We start from the raw sequence: 19638 nt of genomic DNA on the forward strand, positions 1-19638 counted from the left end.
TGGGAAAAGGCCTTTTCTCCTTCACCTCTAATTCTGATTGCTGCCTGTCTGCTGGGTTCCTATTTTTAGATTTTCAGCTTTTCAGAGGTGACAAAAGTCTTGATTTCCTTGTCCTGCTGAGAACTGAAAATACTCTCAGCCTTAAGTCATTAAATTATAATTCTGAGATGCAAGCTGTTAAATGAGGAAGAAATAATTTTCCTAGTGTTGAGAACAGCCGTTTTTGTGTCTCTCTGCCTATCTCAGGTGACTGTTTTTCTCAGGCCACTCTGTGCAGAGGTTGCATCTGTAACCCTGAAATTCTTCCTTAATCCTGACCTTCTTCCCCCTTCCCTGAGACCCACCCAGGACAATTCACTTTATTAAAAGGTCTGAAATAATATGGAGTGGAAAGGATGGTACAGGGAAAAAAGCCATCATAACTGTCCCAGCCTGAGTATCAATCTCCAGTAAAAAACTGAACTTCGGTAGCGACGTAAAAGCTATTATAATGTTTAAATGAGCAATTTTTATTGTATCCATAAATCACCTCCTGTCTCTTGCTTTTTTTAACCTTATGTGACAATTAGTTGAGCACGGTTTGGAGATATTTCTGTGTTGCATTCAGAGAAAAGTAGCTCTTCTCTTATTATTATGCTCTCGTCGGCAGTGCCTGCCATAATAATCCTGCTAAGTCTCCTGTTGGTGTTCTGTGCGTGCACGCTCTTCAGGTGAATAAATGTCTTGTCTGCAGTGGATGTCTCAGAGTTGTGAAGTTTGAGCTTAGCTGAATAAGCAAAACACAGGCTGATATCGTTGGGTTTAGTTCTCCAGCTCGGATGTTTTCTAGTGAATGTGCCGAGAGACTGTTTCTCTGACTTTGCTTATAAATCGCTTTGCAGCTTCTGTTCGAGATATGCATGAATCTGCTTAATTGCCTGGGTTTTTTTCTTCCCTGCAATCTGTGCCCAGTGGCAGAGCAGTGAATTAGGAGAGCAATGCTGTTTAAACCCAGGCTCCTCAGGAGGGTGGGGGGGGTCCTTTCCGTGGGTCCGGTGGCCCCTTCCGAGGGTACAACTTTTGCCCTTCCATCACCCAGGGAGCAGGATGGGCCGCAGCCCCCATTTTTGTTGCTCTGGGGGTGTTTGCGTGGTTTGGTTGGGTGCTGCGGATACCATTTGTCTCCTTTTTGCCTGCGTGTATAACCTGTGTGCTTCTCCGGAGCTCGGCACAGTCTCCTGCCCTGCCTGCTGCTGCCTTAACTTGCTCAGCCAACTGCACTGCTGCACTTAGATCACGTTCTCTGCAATTTACATCGCAATAAAATAAAATGCGGTATATTTACTTAGAAAATGACTTGTAACTGTGGCAATCAAACAAACAATGAAATGGAAAGTAGCAGAGGCAGCTACGAGATGCGTTAGAAGGTAAAACAACCCCAAACAAAACAAAACCAACCCCCCAGAGCCCCCACAAAACAAAACCAACAAATGTCGTAACGTTTCTACTGCGAACCCACTGAGATGTTATTTTGAGTTCAGCGGTACTCAGTTGGCCAGCAGCAAAAGCAACAGCTTTATAAATAGTTGTTTGTTATTGCATCTGTGAAGGGCTAAAATTAACAAAGCAAGGGCTGCTTTGCGGTCAGGGGCTGTAGACAGGTACCGCAGCCAAGAGTAAATCCGTCAGGCAAATGAGTTCCTGGCTTCCAGTTTTTGGATGGCCACCTGGTACCCGCGCCAGGCTTCCAGCTCTGACCTTCAGACGAAGGCTGCCCACTCGCTGGCATTGGGACACCAGCGGCTGCGTTCGGCAAACACGGCCATTCACTTCGATGGATAAATCAGAGCGGATCCCTTTGGGGGAAAATCAAGTTCCTAAGTGATCTGGCTCCTAAACACACTAATGAGGGATTGCCCTGAACTGCGATCGCTACCCAAAAAAACAGAGGAATAAATGGGGCCTTGTGTGCTCATTAGTCTGAGTGTAACGATGCTTCGTGAGAAAGTCAGGAGAGAGGGATGCCGGCGCTGACGAACTGTGGGGACCGCGGTCTCCAGGAGGGATTTGCCTTTGAACGCTGCTTTGTTCTGCTTGGTCTGTGTCTCTTAAAAATTTTTCTTTAGGCTTCACTAATGCTTGGATACCCTGGCCTGGAAAAGTAAATAGATGGGTTACTGCAAAGAGAAACATCTGGGAAACTGGAAATAAAATTTGCGATCTGAGTATCTTCTAATTAATTAGAAGTTTGCTGGGGGCAAGGACTAATGCTTTTTTTTTTCTTTTTTCCTTTTTCCCCCCTTTCTTCAGCCATTTTCACTCATTTGTACTTTCCAGCTGCCATTTTGATTCTGAATAGTCTCTAGCCCAAGCACGCAGATGTTTTTCCTCCCGGCGCAGCCCTGAGCTTGCCCTCAGCCTACACCGAAATGCACAGCCAGCGCACAATTAATGACTCTGGGTTTTCTTCGCAGGCCTGAAGCGCAGCTACACGTGCAACATCTGCAACGTCACCCTGAATTCGATAGAGCAGTACCACGCGCACCTGAAGGGCTCCAAACATCAGACCAAGTGGGTATCTTCGTGCTTTTCCCGGTGGCCTCCTGTCTGTCTGTGTCTGCTTAATGAATATATATAAAATATCGCTTTACGCTCTGATAGCCCTCTCATCTGAGGAGCTCTGAGTGTTTTGCAAACACAGATATGGGAGGCACCTCCAGCTTGAGAAACGCAGGGCTGAGCCCAGATGGGATTCCCGGAGTCCCACCGAAGCGCCGAGTGCCGTTTGCTCTTAATTTCCTTGCCAGTCACAGCATGCCCCAGTGAGACCTGCTGTCAGCTCCTCGTGCTTTCCACGCAGCCTGCTGTGTTTTGCTGCTGGAGGTTTGTCCTGGTTTCCTGGGTTTCTGCCTGCAGACTCTGGGATAGTCCTGCAGGCTCGGCTGGGGCTGGGGAGTCGTGAGCCTGCAGATGTCCCAGGGACGGGGGCTCCTGCCTGGAGAGGTGTGTTAAGGGGATGTCCTGCTTTCCTGAACATCTTCCTTCTCCCCTGCAGACCTCTCCTCTAGCCCCCTTTCTCAGGACCCGCCCCCCCCCCCCCCCATGGCTATCATTCTGCACGTCCTCAGGAATGCCCCTTGCCCTCAGCTTGTCCTTCAGAGGTTCTGGGCTTTTGGGCAGGAGCGCTCCTTACTTCTGCTTGAGACAGCACCGCATGCACTTACAGCACAGAGTACCTTATAGCTTTACACATCTCTTCCCCCATGTCCTGTCCTATAGGTTTGCTGTCCCTCCCCACTGAAACGTGTCAGAGGATGCTGGGGAACCCAAATATCTGCCCATCCTCTCCTCAAACTGAGCAGTGCCTGCTGGTCTGGGATGGGTGAAGAAGAAATGGGCAGCAGTGACCGAAGACGTTAATGATGTCTGGTCCTGATGCCACAAGCCGTCGTGCTTAGCGATCCCAAGTTTGCAGCATCTTTCATGTGTTAAACCTCAGAGGAGACACTGGGAGTGTAATGGCATTAGGTGTTTCCAAGTGAAAATGTTTATGCTGTGATTTAGAGCAGTTATGTATTACCCAACTTTGAGACTTGGAGGGAGTCTGCTCTGTCAATTAGTAGAAATTATTAAAATGAAGTGATAAAGATACATGGTACCAGAGAGTAGATTAATGAAATAATCTCTCTTAATACACTTACATGTGAGCTTTGGGAACCGTTTCAGGCTGAAGCACTCAGGACTGCCCAGATTAGAAGAGGGACATAAAAGGTGTCATTACTTACTGAAATACTTCAGGTAGCTTTACGGGCAGTCTGAAAGATGAGGCAGGATGATCAGAACCAGCAATAAGTACTAATGTCTAATTTTGCGTAAGCTACCAAAGGATAAATGCAGACCTTCCCCAGCTGATGTTACACCTTCAAAGATTCCCAGTATTATTAACGTTAGCTCTATCCTATTTATTCACGGAGCGTTTGACTGTCTTCCAAATGCTACCCTTCCTGGACCTCAGCGTGGAGTCATAGTCGGGATCTCAATTAGCGGCAGGAACTGATGGTATCAGACTTTTTGATGAGGTGGTGTTCTCCCTCGCCATCTTTGCAAAGGATGGGTGAAGTGGAAGGAGAGGCAGTTGTTGAGTGGCCGCGGTGATCCAGCACGCCTCCCGGTCTAGATGGTTTGTGGAGAAGAGGGCTGGGGTCAGGCAAGCGAGACGGGGGTTTAGGCTGTGCCACAAGCAATCCGGGACCTTCAGTAAGTCCTTTGCTGCCTCTATCTCCCTTTCTTTTTTTAGCACGCCTAACTACGTTTTAGCGCATCCCTGCTCCTCCAGGTTACGTGCGCAGTGTGCGGGACAGTGCAGGCGGGATTGGTGTCCGTACCCAGTGCAACAAATTCCCACTGCTGGAAAATCGAGCTGACAGCTCTTCCCGTCGGAAACCTGGAATGAGAGCAGCTGTGATGTGGGCACAGAGCTGTAATTTATCCTTCCCCTGCCAGTCCTTCTGAGTTTGTATTATTATTGCTGTTGTTGCTGCTGGTATTATTGCAAAGGATAAAGGAGTTCATTTCAAATCAGAGCAGCCCCATGGATGGGAAATAGAGATGTGCAGAAAAGATGCGCTACTTCTTTTTGGTGTCGAGAGGGTGCCTCACATCCTCTGTTTCTTACCCATGCCTTCTGCTTTTGTTGTTCAATCACCTGCAATTAGAAGAGTGTCATCTCCACCCTTAGACAGTTCTGCAGAAAGATAATTCCTTCTGCATCTATTGCTTTCCCAAATGTTTTCTTCCAACTTACTCTGACAAAAATTGCAAACACTAAGGATCTTTCTGCTTCATCTCTTGTTCTGTAGCTGGAGTAGGAGCCTAACAGGGAGTGCATTCACTGCAGAGCTCGGGATTGAAGGGAGTATCTGGGTAAAGAATCAGCAGGAGTTGAGACAATAATTCACATTTGTTTATTGCTGCCCATGGGGAAGAAAGACCCTCAACTCCCCGACTGAGCGTGTGTGGCAGGAGGCCAGGCTGTAGGATGGGGAAACCGGGAATCCCATTCTGTGGCAGGAGGGATTGCTGCTGTTCAGCAGAAAAACCTCCCGCAGTTGCTCAAACTCGCAAGAACAACTCTTCCAGAGCAGAAACGCTGGGGAACCAGGGGGGTGGTAATAAAGCAGCAGGGTACAGACAAATGCTATCCTGAACACACGGGGTGGTCGGGAAGGAAGCAGCACGCGGTGTGGAGACGGCTGGCTTTGGTTTACGGAGGCTCCCGGTGTCCCAGCCCATCTCACTGGGACGCCAGCAAGCCAAATGGCATTGCACTATTTTAGTGTCAAGGCTTGGTGGAAGTCACAGCCGTTCCCAGAGCTTTCCGGAGCTCTGAAAGCACATGAATTATTGATAGGAAGGCCCATTTCGCTTTCATCTCGGTGAGGATCAAGCCAGCCTGTGCAGGGAACACCAGAGTGGCACAGAGGCCTGCAGGACTCCCGCTTTTTTTTTTTTTTGAAGGACCTTCCTCTTCTGCAAATTAATATTCTTATCAGTCTTTCTAAATTTAGTTTCTTATCATTTATTCATAATGACTTAAATCTGGTCCCAAGAGATTTTCATGGGTATTCAGTACAAGAGGAAACAAAGTAATACATTCAAAAGAAAGTATGCTACAAATGTAATAATGGAGTGCCAATTAGAGACATTCGTCTGACCAATTTCTATGGGAAATTGCTCTGATTATTCTATTTCCTCCATCCATTGTTCATTCTTACACAATTTTCTTTGAGGCTAAGTATCCGAGCACAGCAGAGATCGCTCCAGCGCCTATAGGAAAGTGCAGAAGCATGGGAGACAATAGATTGGCAGCTTGGGTTTGGGCACAACAAAAGCTCTTCCCACCCTGTAATTAGTACGTAACCAGATTTTACTCTCCTTGTTCAAAGCTGCTTTTGCAGCTTCATTGTCCTCTATATGGGACTGAGGGAATGAGTTACCCATATCTTTTATCCTGAATCAGTTCTCTCCCCATAGTCTAAGGGGTCTGCTAAATCTGGCTGGACCCAGAGATGCAGCCCCAGAATGAGTCAGGGGGGTCTCACGACCATAGTTCTTCTATTTGCCACGTACGCAGAGGTGACCTTGTACATGGTGTTTGTACAGAGCCGGCTGCACAGGTTGGGCACTTGTGATAATAGCAGGTAGCAAAAGAATTCAGGAAGGTAAAGCAGTTCATAGACCTCATGTTCCTGACTACAGAAATCATCTACAGCGCAGACGAAGACAAAGAAATCTTCATTTCTAGTGCTGTAAATGAACACATTGTGGAAAGTTATCGTACACGGTGTCTTGACTGTCGTACGAGTGACTGAAGGTACGCGTGCCCTCAGCTCAGCCCTATTTCCAAGGCAAGGGGATGTGCAGGGCAGCAGAAACACAACAGATTTTGACAGGGCTGCACCCAGGTTTTGGAGTTTTCTACAAGCAATTACCTCTTCTGTGCAAAGAAAGTTAATTTTGAAATCCGGACCTGGTACTTCTGCCGAAGCGCAGAGCATGGCTGGGTCATCGCAGCATTTTGATTCTCAAGCGCGGGGTGAAGCAAACGTAAATGGGCTCCGCGTTGGGGTGCCAGCTAAGGGAGCCAGCCCTCCTGCGTACCTTGGCGAGTATTTTGCCCACCGGTTTTTGCTGTTCTCATTATTGTTGGTTAGTGTCAAGACTGTCCTCTTCCTTATAACTCGGTCTGAAGCCAGTGGATTGCAGTTGCCAAGGCAACAAAACATTTTATGTAGCTGTCACACTTCACATAATTAAAAAAATAAGGCGGGGGGTGGGGGGAGCAGTTTGTAAAGGAAAGGGGGTTTGCTCTGGGACAGGTTAGCAGGGAAGGTGATTGCAGGCTGGAAGCTGGTAGCACCCAAAAAATAGCAGGTAGGCGAGTCTTCTGAAAAGCTGCTTTAGGAGAGAAGAACTTTTATGAGGAATGAGTCAAGTTGTGGATATTTATTACAGTTCTTGAGAGCTCTCCAGAGAGCAGCACACAACTGAGCCGCTGCTAGAGTTGCTTTAAATAACCCGCTATATAGCAGCCCTTGAACTACTGCTTAGCAGCCCATGTTATTTGGACCTCCACCACTTCTCAGCGCGGGCGCTAATGGTGCTGGAGCTCCATTAGCAAAGCACGAATTCAAGGTTGCGGCTGACCTGGTCTTCCTTTGGGGGTGTCAGGCAGGGAGAGCTCAGCTCTTTGCTCACAGGAATTTCAGGGGCTCACCGGAATGCTTCTGGCTGGATTTGTTTGACCAAAAGATGGGAAAATGGGGGGTGGGGAGGAAAGCTGAAAGTGTCTTGGCTGCTATTTTTGGTGTTGAATAAAAGATGCAGGAGGAGGTAGCTAATATTGAGCTAGTCCTTATCCCTCTGGCCAATGAATATGCAAAGCAAGATAATGTCTACTAGCTCCCATTTTTTTTCTTCAGGGTGCATGTACTTCAAGCCGTATTTTTGAAAAGAAAGGAAAAACGCATCCTTTTTTTATCCTATCATAAAGTCAGGAATTGGGGTGAGAGTCGGATACGGGAGAATATTTCTTTTAAGGCATCACAAATCTGGCATCCAGTCTGTTTACGTCAGGGGTCAGGCAGTGTTCGTCTTCGCTCTGATGGCACCGTGCATTCACACAGAGCAGCTGAGCGAGGGCTGCTTTTAAATGTGCTAGGAAAGCAGAGCTTCAGCTCGCCGCTCTGATAAGCGACGCTGGTGGCTGCATGCACACGCGCCGGCCCAGAAGAAGGTTTTGAAATGTGGCTGGACTCTGGAACATCTGCGGCGGGGAGGAGCGCTAAACCTTTAATTAGGGATTTATGAACTGTGTGGAGATGATTGAGTCATTGTTTGACTTGCTTTCCAGAAATAGATGTGGGGTTTTTTTTTAATCTCCCCTTCTCCCTTCCTCCTCCCTGTGACGAGCAGAAGAGCAGCAGAATGACCAGCGAGGTGCCGGTGCCCACTTCGGCTGGACCGTGGTCAGCACCAGCAGCTCCATTTCTATGGGGACCAGTGGCAGCCGAAACACCGGCTCCTGAGGAGCTGCAGGAAGGAGGGCACATTATCTCCGAAATTTTGGGAGAGAATCACATGCCAGCCTTGCTCCTCACTGCTTGCCATAGGCTGCAAGAAACAAAACTTCTCTCTTTTCCTGGTTTGTGTAAACTGTAAAGGTGAAAAATCACTGCTAAAAGTGATTTGCAACAAACAACAGAATTGAAGTCCCGGATAGTTGTGGAAGAAGCCAGAGAATATTCAAATTCTGGCGTCAAAGAAACGCTTGCGTGGAATATTAACTTAGGGCTTTGCAAAAAGCACTTCCCTCCTTTAATTAGCACACGCAGGCAGTGGGACCAGGCACAGGGTGCTGTGTTCGTCACTGCATCCAGGAGGAGAGAGCTGTGTGTGGGGACGATGCATCGGAGAGCCCAGTTCCAGGTCTGAAGTAGCTCCTGAGGGGCTTGCGGATGAAAGGACCAAAGATGCTGTTGGCAGAGTACCAGAGCTCAGACCCACATTTGATGTAAGTGCCATCTCTGGGCTGGTTGCAAATATATCAAATGCTATAATAATGTGCCGGATAGCGAGAGCTGTGAGCTGTCCTCCACCGTTCTGGCTGTCAGCGACTGGAGGCTGAGATCCAGCCCTAGTAATTAAGAGTCTGACTATATTGAGTATAATGATTCCCACTTCCATAAAGAAGATTTTTATCTTCTTGCCTTTATTTTGTCTCTTTGATCAGCCAGACCTCTCTGCCACATCTGGAGCTCACAAATGTATTGTGGGGCTTTATAACCACTCATTTACACATTCATAGATGCTAACACACGTCTAGGTTTCCCTTTCAAACTCGTGCTTTCTGATTAATTTTAGGATTTTTGCAGAGAGGGGACCCGATCCTGCAGCTATCGTTAGGGTAAGATCAATTCAACCTATCAAAGGAGCGCAGTATCTGGTCAAAATGAATTCCTAGGGGTTGAGAATGGTCATTTCTGGTTTGGAAGGTGTGCTTCGAAGACCTTTCTGCGCAGCCCTTCACCTAGTCGTTGGGTTGCACCCTGTGAAAGCCCAGACGATTCATGGCCTGCTGAGGAGCAAATGACAGCAGGCTTGGTGCCTGTGCATTTCCCCCCCCCCCTTTTTTTTTTTTTTTTTTCAGATTGAGAACACAGATGTCTAATTGGAATAGGGTATTTATTAACATAAGCCGCTTGGCTATTCAGAAATCAGAGCTAATCAAAATATTGTAAATATCATGCCTGGAGAAATGTCACCCTTCACCATGATTGCATTTCCATATTTTTTCCAATCTATTTAAGAAAGCATAAACAAGTATTTACAGCCTGGTGGGACTGAAACACGTTCCCGGTTGCGGCACCTGACGTAGCAAACGCGCGCGCAGGAGGAGCGGCGAAGGCAGGGCCGTTCCGCGGGTGCTGCGGATGCGGGTCCTGGGCGTTCGTTCATGGGGTGGGTGCTCTGCCTCTGCGGCTGTCCCTGCTCCGGGGGCTCTGGATGTTTATTACATGCTGAAAAGCAGGAGACAGAACTAGGGGAAGGTTTTGGTGGCTCCGGGACTGACTTTGTTTGTGTCAGGCTTTATGGAAAATGTTATTTCTGTTTCCCCCCGGGCTTTTCCAGCCCCATCCCTGGTGCTGAGCTCCCTCCTGCGCATCCTCACCCAGAATGAATGCACTCTTTGATGTAAGATTTCCAATAAATTTCAGGAAATTATAGTAAATACTTGAGTGGTACCGTGTACTTTACAACCAAGCCAAATGATTTTTTTCTTACCTTGACGACAGCAACTTTTGTCGGGAGATGTAACAATTTCCACGCGCTTTCTGTAACATATAGTGGCTGATGCCTAAAATATAAAGAAGCCTTTAGACTGATAATAACTCCAGAAGATGAATAGTTATAAAAGGTAGATGGAATTGAAAGGCTTTTTAATTTGTCATTATTTCAGTTCCAGAGAGCAGCTGAGTAATTACACTGCCTATGAAGAGAGAGTGTGTAATACTTTCTCTCATTATAGGATTACATTTTCTCCCTTCCCTTTTAATGTAAGTGAAAATAAAGCTATCTCTGATATCTTCTGGTTTGATCATAATTTGAAAGCCCCAGAATGGCTCGCGCAACTTTGTTTCGCGGTGTCGGGTGTACAGATTAATTATTTTAACGCAACGCATAAACAGCGGCCTGGTTTCTTGGAGCGTAAACCCGAGATCGCCAACGCTCGCTGAATGAGAAATTCCTCACTGGCCAAAACCGCGTTGGGTCACGACCCAGGCAAGTTTTGCAGGGTTGGGCAGGCTCTTTGCTGGGGTTGCCTGGGCTAAGATGGGGACAGACGCGTGGGCAGAACTCGGGGGGTGCGCAGAAACCAGCTCTGGAGCAGGAATGGCAGGGTGGGGAGTGACTTCTGCTTCGTGTCTGTCTTGCAGCCTGAAGAACCAGTAGTAGTTTGTCAGTCGAGACAAAGAAAACCACCAAGGCTTCTTCTGCGGAGAGGAGCTGGTCAGCGAGGAGAGGATGCTTTCTTGGACAATGATCCTGTGTGGATTCGATAATTAACATGTAACTAACCTTCGCTTTGGACAAATACATGGATTTTTTTTTTTTAATTTTGTGGTGAGTTAAAATATTTCAATGGATTTTTTTACCCTTTCAAGATAATATTTATTCAGCACAGAGTCTAGAGTATGATAACTATCCTGTAAATACAGCACTTAATCATCACTCATCTTCAGAGACAGTGGAAACAAATACTTTTTCATATTTATTCTTAGATTTCTCCCAAGAGTATGAAATTATTCTATTACATTATCCATGATAGTGATGTAATCAGTCTTCAATCAGAAATAAACATACTTTCTTCACCTTCTCCAGCATGGTTTGTGTCAACACATAAAGAGCAGCAAAAAATGAATCACGGGGATTGTATGACGGATGAATTTTTTCCTTCCCTCTTTGTCTTCAGAGAAACAAACGGTTCACTGAGCAAAGAAAACTAAAACGAAAGCGTAAAATCCTTTCCCTGCCAGTAGGATTCCTACAGGCTAGACGGAAGCCGTTCGCTTTATCGACTATTGCTGATGCGAACCCAAAGCCAGACCTCGCTCTGCCCACCGGCCGTTCCTGGGAGCGGGCAGCCCTCCGGGAGAGCTGCGGGAACGACGGTGGGACCCGACCGGCGGCAACGCCTGAACTTGCCGGGCCGTCGCGCGCGGGCAGCACGCCGGGACACGGCGGAGAGGCGGCGTGCGGAGGTTGGTTTCAGGACACCGAGGTTGACCGTCACACATTCCCCCGAGCTGCCCTCGCCGTGTGGCCGGCTCCGGGCTGGAAGCCACAGCCCCGTGGCACGGCGAGCCCTCGCCGGCGTCTGGGTGTTACCGGCGCTGAGTTTTGTGCTGGGGCAAAAATCCTCCTCCGTGCCCTGGCAGACCTCCGCCGAGGCACCGGCCGGCACTGGGCGGCCTCCCCAGCCGCTCGCCGTCGGAGCCCGGCGCTGCCGAGCCGCGGGTCTCCCACTGAGCTCCGGCGTTTCCCTGCCAGGTGGGCAGAGGGTTTGGACCGAATTGTTCTCCCCGCAGCGGAAAACCCTGTAAGTTTGCAGCCGCGTTTGCGCCGGCAGAGCCGAAGCGTTGAGCTGGGTCAAGGTCTGCAGGGAATGTTAGGAGCTGGATGGGTTGGAGACCCTCCCGGTGCTGGGGGTCTCTGGCAGCCCCTTCCAGCCGGGGTCCCACCGCCCGTGCAGGACCCCCGGCCGACAGCTCCGCAGCCAGGGGCCCCGTGGCAGGGACTGTGGCTCAGGGGGTCCTTGCTCGCAGGGAGGAAAAAATTCAAAGGATTCGAAGGGAGAAAAAAAATCAACCGAAAACCAGCCTTAACTGTTCAAAAGGAACGTTGTTTGTGCAGACCCCAGCCAGATCCCAGTCCGCAGCATTTTGGTGGTCGTCTATAGGGAAGGTGTTTATTCCTCACTGGCTTTGGGGTGAGTGGAAAAAAAAGTAATTCCGTCCACTGGGAAGAGGGAGCTCATAAGGATTTTAGTTTTTCTGCTGCAGTCAGCACAAAGAGACCAGGTTTCTTACCTAACCCGCTGCAATGCAAAGAGCTGCAATAAACATGATCCAGTTTCACGTAGGTACTACGAGCAATGCAAAACAAACCTCGCTGTGCCCTGTTACACAAACTCGGTGAGTGCACTTTGCATGCAGAGAACCTGTCTTGTGAATGCTGCTGGAGATTCAGCACCACCTTTTTAAAGAGCAATCTGGTTGTTTTATGTATGTGTAGTAGCACAATTCTTCTGAGACTGTGGCCATTTCCCTGCTTCTGCATCTCTGAAATAACAGGCTTTGACGTTTCCTTTTTGTGCACACTCGGCTAGAGGCTCTCTTGTGTCTTTGGAAGGGAGCAGTGATGTGTATGGATCCATCAGTTCATTTGCCAGGAATCCCAGCAAGGTGCAAATTCACTTCTCCAGCATCTCAAGGAAGAGCAGTGACCTGCTGCTACTGGCTCTGCATCGGGGAAAGTTAATTTAATCCACAGCTCACCACCGCGGCCTGCAGGTTTGTGAATTTTCTGCCAAGTTAACAAATCGTACATAGATGATTAATCTGTGTCCTCCATCCGCTTCTCTATACCTTAATAAACCAAAGCAAAGCTCTGCATTTGGGTGTTGAGTAGCGCTCTGTGCTTCAGGTGAGAGATGTTTGGGCACGTCAGTTGGAAAACTGCGGTTGTGATGCAAATGTCATTTTATATATTCATAGAATTATTACTATTATTGTATATTTGTAATACGGTAGCCCATAAGATATAAAGCTCTGTAGCAGAGGATGCTGTAGGCACTGCTCGGTAACCTTGATCTGTCTCACTCTGAGGGAAGCAACACCCAAAGGGTTTGTACGGCAGACCAGTCCGGAGTGGCAGACGTGCATGTGAAATCAGGGCAGCTTCACTGTAAGCCTATGCTGAACCATATTTTGGGGAAAGGCAATATTTCAAGTCATTAAGTGGCAGGCAGAACATGCTAAGAAGTAATTGTCCTGAAGCCAGTGCTGGTACCTGTAGGACTCCGTCAGTACAAGCCATTCTACTTGTAAATGAGCCCGTGGGATGAAGTGGGATGAAGCAGGCTTTTTGTGGAGGGGGACCTTGTGATGCCAGAGGAAGAAAAATAGTCTTAATCTGCTGCTGACAGGGTTCTGTTTTTCATCTCTTTCCCTACTGGGGGAAGAAGTTCATCTTCTGAGGCTGGCTGGAGCGGAGCATGGGCTGCAGGCAGCTGCAGGGCGTTCCTGCTGCAGCTCCGCGACACGCGCCGCAGGGACCAGTGCCACGGAAAGCTGCTTTGGCTTTTCTTCACGATGATAATATTGTGTAACTGGCTTCTTAATTACCATCTCATCTGGGACTCTGAAATCCCTCACTACCTCGCTGCTAGGGTCACCCTTTTAGTGAAAACAAACCTATTTTTGTCAGTGGAAATAATTCTTTTACCTTGCAAAGGCAATTAAAGCCCAAACTGAACAGATTTATTTTTAAAAGACTCTTTCCAAATCTTCAGGAGAGAAGGGAAATAATTCTCCTAAATAAGGAGGAAGATCAATAATAAACGTTGCTCCACAGAAACCCATGTTATGTTGCCTGCCAGCAGCAAAGACTAAATAGACCCCTTCTTAGGAGAAATGAGACTCCTGGGATTTGGGTTTGGTGGGGTTTTTTGCCGTAACATATGAAATCTGTTGGCAAATATACTTAATAGGCAATGTTCAGTGCTTTATCTTCATTTGGCATTTAATCAAAGGGACATGCTACATCTCTATAATAGCTGGGCTAATTGACTTGACAGAACAGAGCAATCCAATTGGTCATCTTCATATTGGATGAAATGAATATGGATATCGTCATGTGTGATGACAGAGGTTACAGGCAATGTGGGGCAAAGTCCCTGACTCGTACACTTGAGCTGTGACAGGTAGGAGACAGGTACAAAACTCACATTGAATTTTAAAGTTTGCCCACTGTCTTTCTCTGCTTTGAAAATCCTTCCTGTTGCATTTTGTTTGTGCTTGGTTTAGTCTAGCTGAAGTGGCGTAGGGAAAGAGAGAGAGAAGCACCAGACCTGTTCGAAGTTAGCACTTAATGCTTTTAAAACTCTCCCCACTCACGTGTGTGGTGAGCAATGGCAGTTTGTGGCCCAGGGGACACCTACGGAGCTTTGGCCACGTAACCCGTGACAGCAGCGGGCACAGACTCCGACCGGTGCTGAGGTTTGTTTCAAATAGATGTACAGGATGCTGTTACATACCTGAAGAATGTTTTCTGCTTGCAAAAGGGACAAATGAAGTAAGTTACAAAAGCTTCTAGCATACAGTCAGTCTGGAAGTGATTTTTCCCTTCACCTTGCTCCCTTGTACTGCTGGGGGGCGAGTGGGAACCTATGGAGCTAATCACAAAATCTTTTCCCTTCGGTGCTCTTGCCTCTTCTTCACTCATTCCTGCTGATTTCATGTTACGTATTTAAGAAATATTTTATATGCAAGTGAGGTAACTTGTGTGCCTCTCTTTGCATACGCTCACATATGCAATACCTGCATTGGTTTACGTATACGACATTGCAGTTGCGTTCGGAGGCTCCTGCGCCTACAGCTTTCTCCTGTTCGAAAGCTCATGGCAGAGGGGAGGTGCCTGCAAAATGGAGTTATCCCCTGCGCTGTGCTCCAGGTCTGTACTTTGCAGTGCACCAGCCAGCAGCATCTCATTTCCTCTGCCTTGCTAAGGGGATCTAAAGAGAGAGAAGGAACCGAGTCGGAAGAGAGACCTTTGCTTTTCCACATGCCGGAGGCTGCCTGGAGCTCCGCTCCTCGGGAGCATCGGCCCCGGCTGGGCTGCGGGGTGTGCTTGTGCCTTCGGTCTTGAGAAGGGAAGGCTCAGATGCACTGCAGAATCTGATTGTTTACTCGCTGGGGACGGTAAAAGATACTGAAGAAGCTCTATATGATTAATTTGTGCTCTTGCATTAATGCCTTTCATGTGTGGAGGAGAATGGGTTGTTCACAGATGAGTAAGCATCTCCTTAGGTTTCGTAGCTGTGGGGCTGTTTCATTTATTGTTGTTTGGGTAGTAACATAAGAAGCCAGTGTTTCGGAAGCTAAACTGCCTTTTTACAGTGAGAATGATTTACAGAAATAGGGCACATCATTCTTGCATGTGCAGCCTGACTTTTTGGAGCCTCCTTCCCCCCAAATTCTTCCTTTCTGCAGCCTGTGTGTGCCTTCCTGCAAGCTGCACCCAGGGTGCTGCAGAGGCTATTTTGTCAGGAGAGGAAAAAAAATAAATAAAAATCTTCTAACTTGTGTGCTCAAGTAATCACTACAAGCTAATTGCAGCAAATTAATTACAGCACAAACACAATTTCTTTCCCTAGGCAGGTGTGTAGACAGCCCTGATGCTGCTGCAGTGAGCTGGGTTGAACTCAGCCTCTGATACCCGGCCCGTACAAGTCTGTTTGCCTTTCTCCCCTGGCTGTCCTGCTTGGCCTGGAGTTGGTGGCTTGCTTGGTCGAAGAGAATGACCAAAGACAGAGGACATCCCCCTGCTCTGTCCTGTTTCGAACTGGAGTAACTAGAGCAGCACAATATTTGCATTTGTTGCCAATATTGTCCTGGTCCAGTCAATCAGGCTTTGGTCCCTAAATCCTTCTGATCTCTTGCTTTTCCTAAGTTCATTAGGCCTTCAAAGCAAGACATAAAAAGACAAATCTCCTAGTGGTAAGTCAGTGATCCCTGCAGAAATGCCTCCAGATTGCATGCTCTTCTCTGATGTTGAGATCGGTACACAACCCCAGGCTTAAACACTGTGTGCAGATATGTTAGAGATCTTTGAAAATGGATGCAGCGCAACCATTGCATGCCCCAAGGTTACTTTAAATTGAAGGGTGAAAACATTTGCATATATGTTTTTTCATTTTAAAAAAAACCCAAAACGTACTCTGCATTTTTGATGCAGAACACCTATACGTTACAGAATTTAATTTTGTCTGTTCTGGCCAAATGTTTTCCCAGCTTAAAATTCCATGCAAGATATTCTGTAAAGAAAGTAAATCTCAATAATTAAGTGTCAATCTGGTTGCGTCTTGCCACACACACACTTCTAAGGAGCAGTGCTAACTGGAATACCGCTGGCACTGGGAGACAGCTGGAAATGTGATTATCAACACCAAAACTGTAATCTTTTAGACATGTTTCATTAGGGTTTTGTAGTGCATACTAATACAGTTCTTCAGGCTCTGGCGCAAATACATAAGGTTATGTTTTGGGTGGCAAGACGCTAACTTTCTGTAGTGTCCTATGCTCAGACATAATACAACACAAATAATGCATGATTTTTAACTGGCTGCTTGTGCTAAGGCAATAGAGCTCTATGGCAACAGTGTGTAAAGTAACTCTATCGTGAGACATACTACTTAATACAAAGAAATTAATCATGGGAGAAGAATGCTCCTAGTACGTAAGTGGTACTTTCTTTGTTAAGTTCCTATTGCATCAACTTAATTAGCAAGTCCTGACCTTTAAAAGCACCTTCCATAATCCTCAAATGATGTATGTGGAAGTCTGCATTCCTCCTTCTGGCTGTGCTAGCAGCTCTCTGCACTTGTCTGGGTTCGTCTGAACTCCTCAAGCATGTGACCGTTAACTGAAAGTCCTCTCCCCCCAGTGAGAGGCTATTGGGAATCTCCAGATCTCTTGCAGATCTGCAAGACAGGGAAGACCCAATTTGGTGGTTAAACATTCAGGATCTCGGGAGAGAGAGAAAGCAAATATCTATTAACATTGCAAAGTGTTCCCTAATTAAATTACTGCACTGAGCTCAATTGCAAGACTTTAGGATAAATTTTCTAGTCTAATTTCTATTTCCACTGTCAGAATAGGGATGATGGAGCTGGTCCTGTTGACCCAGTGATGTTTATCTTCACTAAGTGTGTTCTCCTGGCTTTAAGGAGCTGGGTTGGGAGACAGCTGCAGAACTCTTCAAGCCAGAGCAATGTATTGCGCTTTTATACCGCTTTCTTACATATTACTTGTACCCTAAGTCACAGGAGATCTAAAGCAAACTCTATAAAATTCCTTCTCTATATCATATCCTCATTTCCCCAGCACCTTTGTGCATCTCGTAATCCTGCCAGTACTACTAAAAATCATCTCTGAGTGCAGCTAGCTTGTACTTTTGCCAGGACCTCATTTCATATCCTTCAACAGAGGGGTTGCAGATTGGGGTTTTGCTAAAGGCATGGGGCAGAACATGAGCAGCTGATGCTGAACAGTTATCCCGGACATCTCTCCATGATGGTCTTGTCCGCTTTCCCCCCGCTTTGGCGTGGTGGCCGCAGATGCCAAGCCTTAGAAGTAGCGTTAATCCCATCCCATCTTTGACGGGACTGTTAACACACCCCATCTTGTGAAGGAGCCTGTTTACTGTCATCAGTACAATGTGAGAGCCCTAAATGCACCAGGGTCCTCAATCACCCCAGCCAGCCTCACCTGCTCCCCCCTACGCATCCCCAGCCCATGGGTCCTGGAGCTGCGTTTAAGCCCCGTCTGTCCCCCCAGCCCTTCCTCGAGCCGACTACTGGGAGCTGCAAGAGCCAGGCTGCTCCCTGGGAATGCCAAGGAGGGAGCTGCAGGTACCCAGCTGCGCCGGAGGGACAGCATCGTCACCGGCAGAGCAGGTACCCAGGCAGGGCTGACGGCTGCAGCAGGTCCTGCCGGCAGCACCTGAGCTTAAATGCAGAGCTGAGTGGATTTTTATCAGTCTCTGTAAGAAGCCTGGATGGGAGGACTCTTATTTGCAGATACCGTCCTGGAGTTTTTGCTTATGTTGGTGGAGCAGGGCTGGTGACAGCTCGCTCGCCTCGATGGTGTAGGCTGGGTTTGCCATGCCAGTGCTTGAAAGGGAGCAGTTTAAGCAGCATCCCCTCCACGGGCCACTGCTCGCTAATCGAGCCTTGTAGCGTGCTCTTAGGTCTTTCACAATAGCCTTTGTCTAATATGTTTTTAATCAGTGTGTGCATTTCAATTTGCATATTAATAGCAAGGAGATGTTATTATCTGCTGCTGGTGATGAGATGGTTGTCAAGCGCATCTTTCCAGTCCGAGGAAAGAAAGAAACTGCATCTATTGTATAAAAAATGAAATTGCAGAAAACACATGTTTGGCATCTACCATTCTCTGCCTCTATCTTTCTTTATCGCTGTCTTTATTTTCCTCTTAATAGCTCTCATGGATGGATTCATTAATCTTTTTTTTTTCCTTAGAACAAGGATCATTTAACAGGAGAGTAAGACAGAATTTCATGCCTGTTGTGACAGCTCCAAGCTAGCCTAAATATCACATTTTTGCTGGCTGCTTTTGACTTGTAAAATGGCAAAAGGTTGACCCAGTCTAGGAGTCCATTTATTGCAGCCGACTCCAGCAGAATAATTAAAATGCCAGTAATGAACTGCTCACTCTCCAGGTTTTGGCATTTCACAGCTGCCGTAGGTGTTGCCTTCATCAGCCCGGTGCCAGTGACCGGGACGCGGCAGCGGATGGTCCGTACGGCCGCAGCGGTGCCGGGGGGGCATAGATGGGGGGGCGCAGATGGACCGTGGCACTGTGCAGCACTGAGGCGTGCAGGGGGGAGCATGACAAGCGAGGGCTCGTGAAATGGCCCAGAACAAGCCCCGAGTACAAATTCCTTATGCTGACAGCGTTTTCTACACCTTCACTTTGTAAGACCGCAGGAGGAGCGATGCTCTTGTCCCAGGTCCTCGGGCTGAGCAAAGGGGCAATATTTTGACGTGGGACTAGGTGACTTAGGAGCCGAGCTCCGTGGGCTTCCAGCTCGCATCCCCCGCTGTCTGTGCTTAATCTGAAATCATCCCCGGCTTTTCTGCAGATCGCAGCACGAGGAGGTTGTTTATCTTGTCTTCTTTCTGCTTTTCCTCTCCCCTTCCTTGGCTGTTCCCTGCTGTTGCAGATGCACAGACTTTCAACGCAGCCACTTCCCGGGGCTCTCCCTGCTTTTCGGGAGGTGATTTTCGGTGCTCTGGTTTTGCGCTCCACCTTCCCTCCTCTGTGTCTCTGCAGGAAAATGGTCTGGAGGCAAAAAGCCAAGACTGAAAGGAGAGAGATGAAGAGAGAAATTAAAGAAATGGGAAACGGGGGGGGGGGGGGGGCAGGGGGAGGGAAATCCAGAAGAAAAAGCACATCCCCACTAGCCTGGCTCCACTAATTGCTGTCATAGCTCCCCACCAGAGAAGGGGCTGGAGGAGAAGCAAACCCTGTTGGCCAGCGAGGGTGGGTGCTGAGGTGGGTGCTGGGGTGGGTGCTGGGGAGCGTGCCGAGTGTGCTGAGGAGACGGGAGCTGCTTTAAGTCAAGTTCATGTTTAGCATCACTAAATTTTAAGCGTGCTCTCCTAATCTGGGATCAAAGGACACAGACAGTAAAGGGCGTTTGGAAGGGAGAACAGGGAGATACATATATTTTTTTCCTCCACTCTCCTCTGCCAACAAAGCTGCCCTTGCTGATCCTGAGGAGGAGCAAGGGGGG

The 19638-nt window shown here is 47.8% G+C and overlaps 1 protein-coding gene across 2 annotated transcripts in view; it reads left to right on the forward strand.

Moving 5' to 3' along the window:
• ZMAT4 (zinc finger matrin-type 4) overlaps positions 1-10872 on the forward strand; it is a 68752-nt gene extending 57880 nt beyond the window's left edge. For both annotated transcript variants that reach the window (XM_049831281.1, XM_049831282.1), the window contains 2 exons: positions 2454-2550; positions 10476-10872. In XM_049831281.1, the coding sequence (XP_049687238.1) occupies positions 2454-2550; positions 10476-10491 (113 nt within the window). In that variant the 3' untranslated portion in view covers positions 10492-10872. The remainder of the gene's footprint in view (positions 1-2453; positions 2551-10475) is intronic.
• Positions 10873-19638: the final 8766 nt, after the last annotated feature.

This window comes from Accipiter gentilis, chromosome 28 (assembly GCF_929443795.1).
Source record: "Accipiter gentilis chromosome 28, bAccGen1.1, whole genome shotgun sequence".
Classification (NCBI taxonomy): Eukaryota; Metazoa; Chordata; class Aves; order Accipitriformes; family Accipitridae; genus Astur; species Astur gentilis.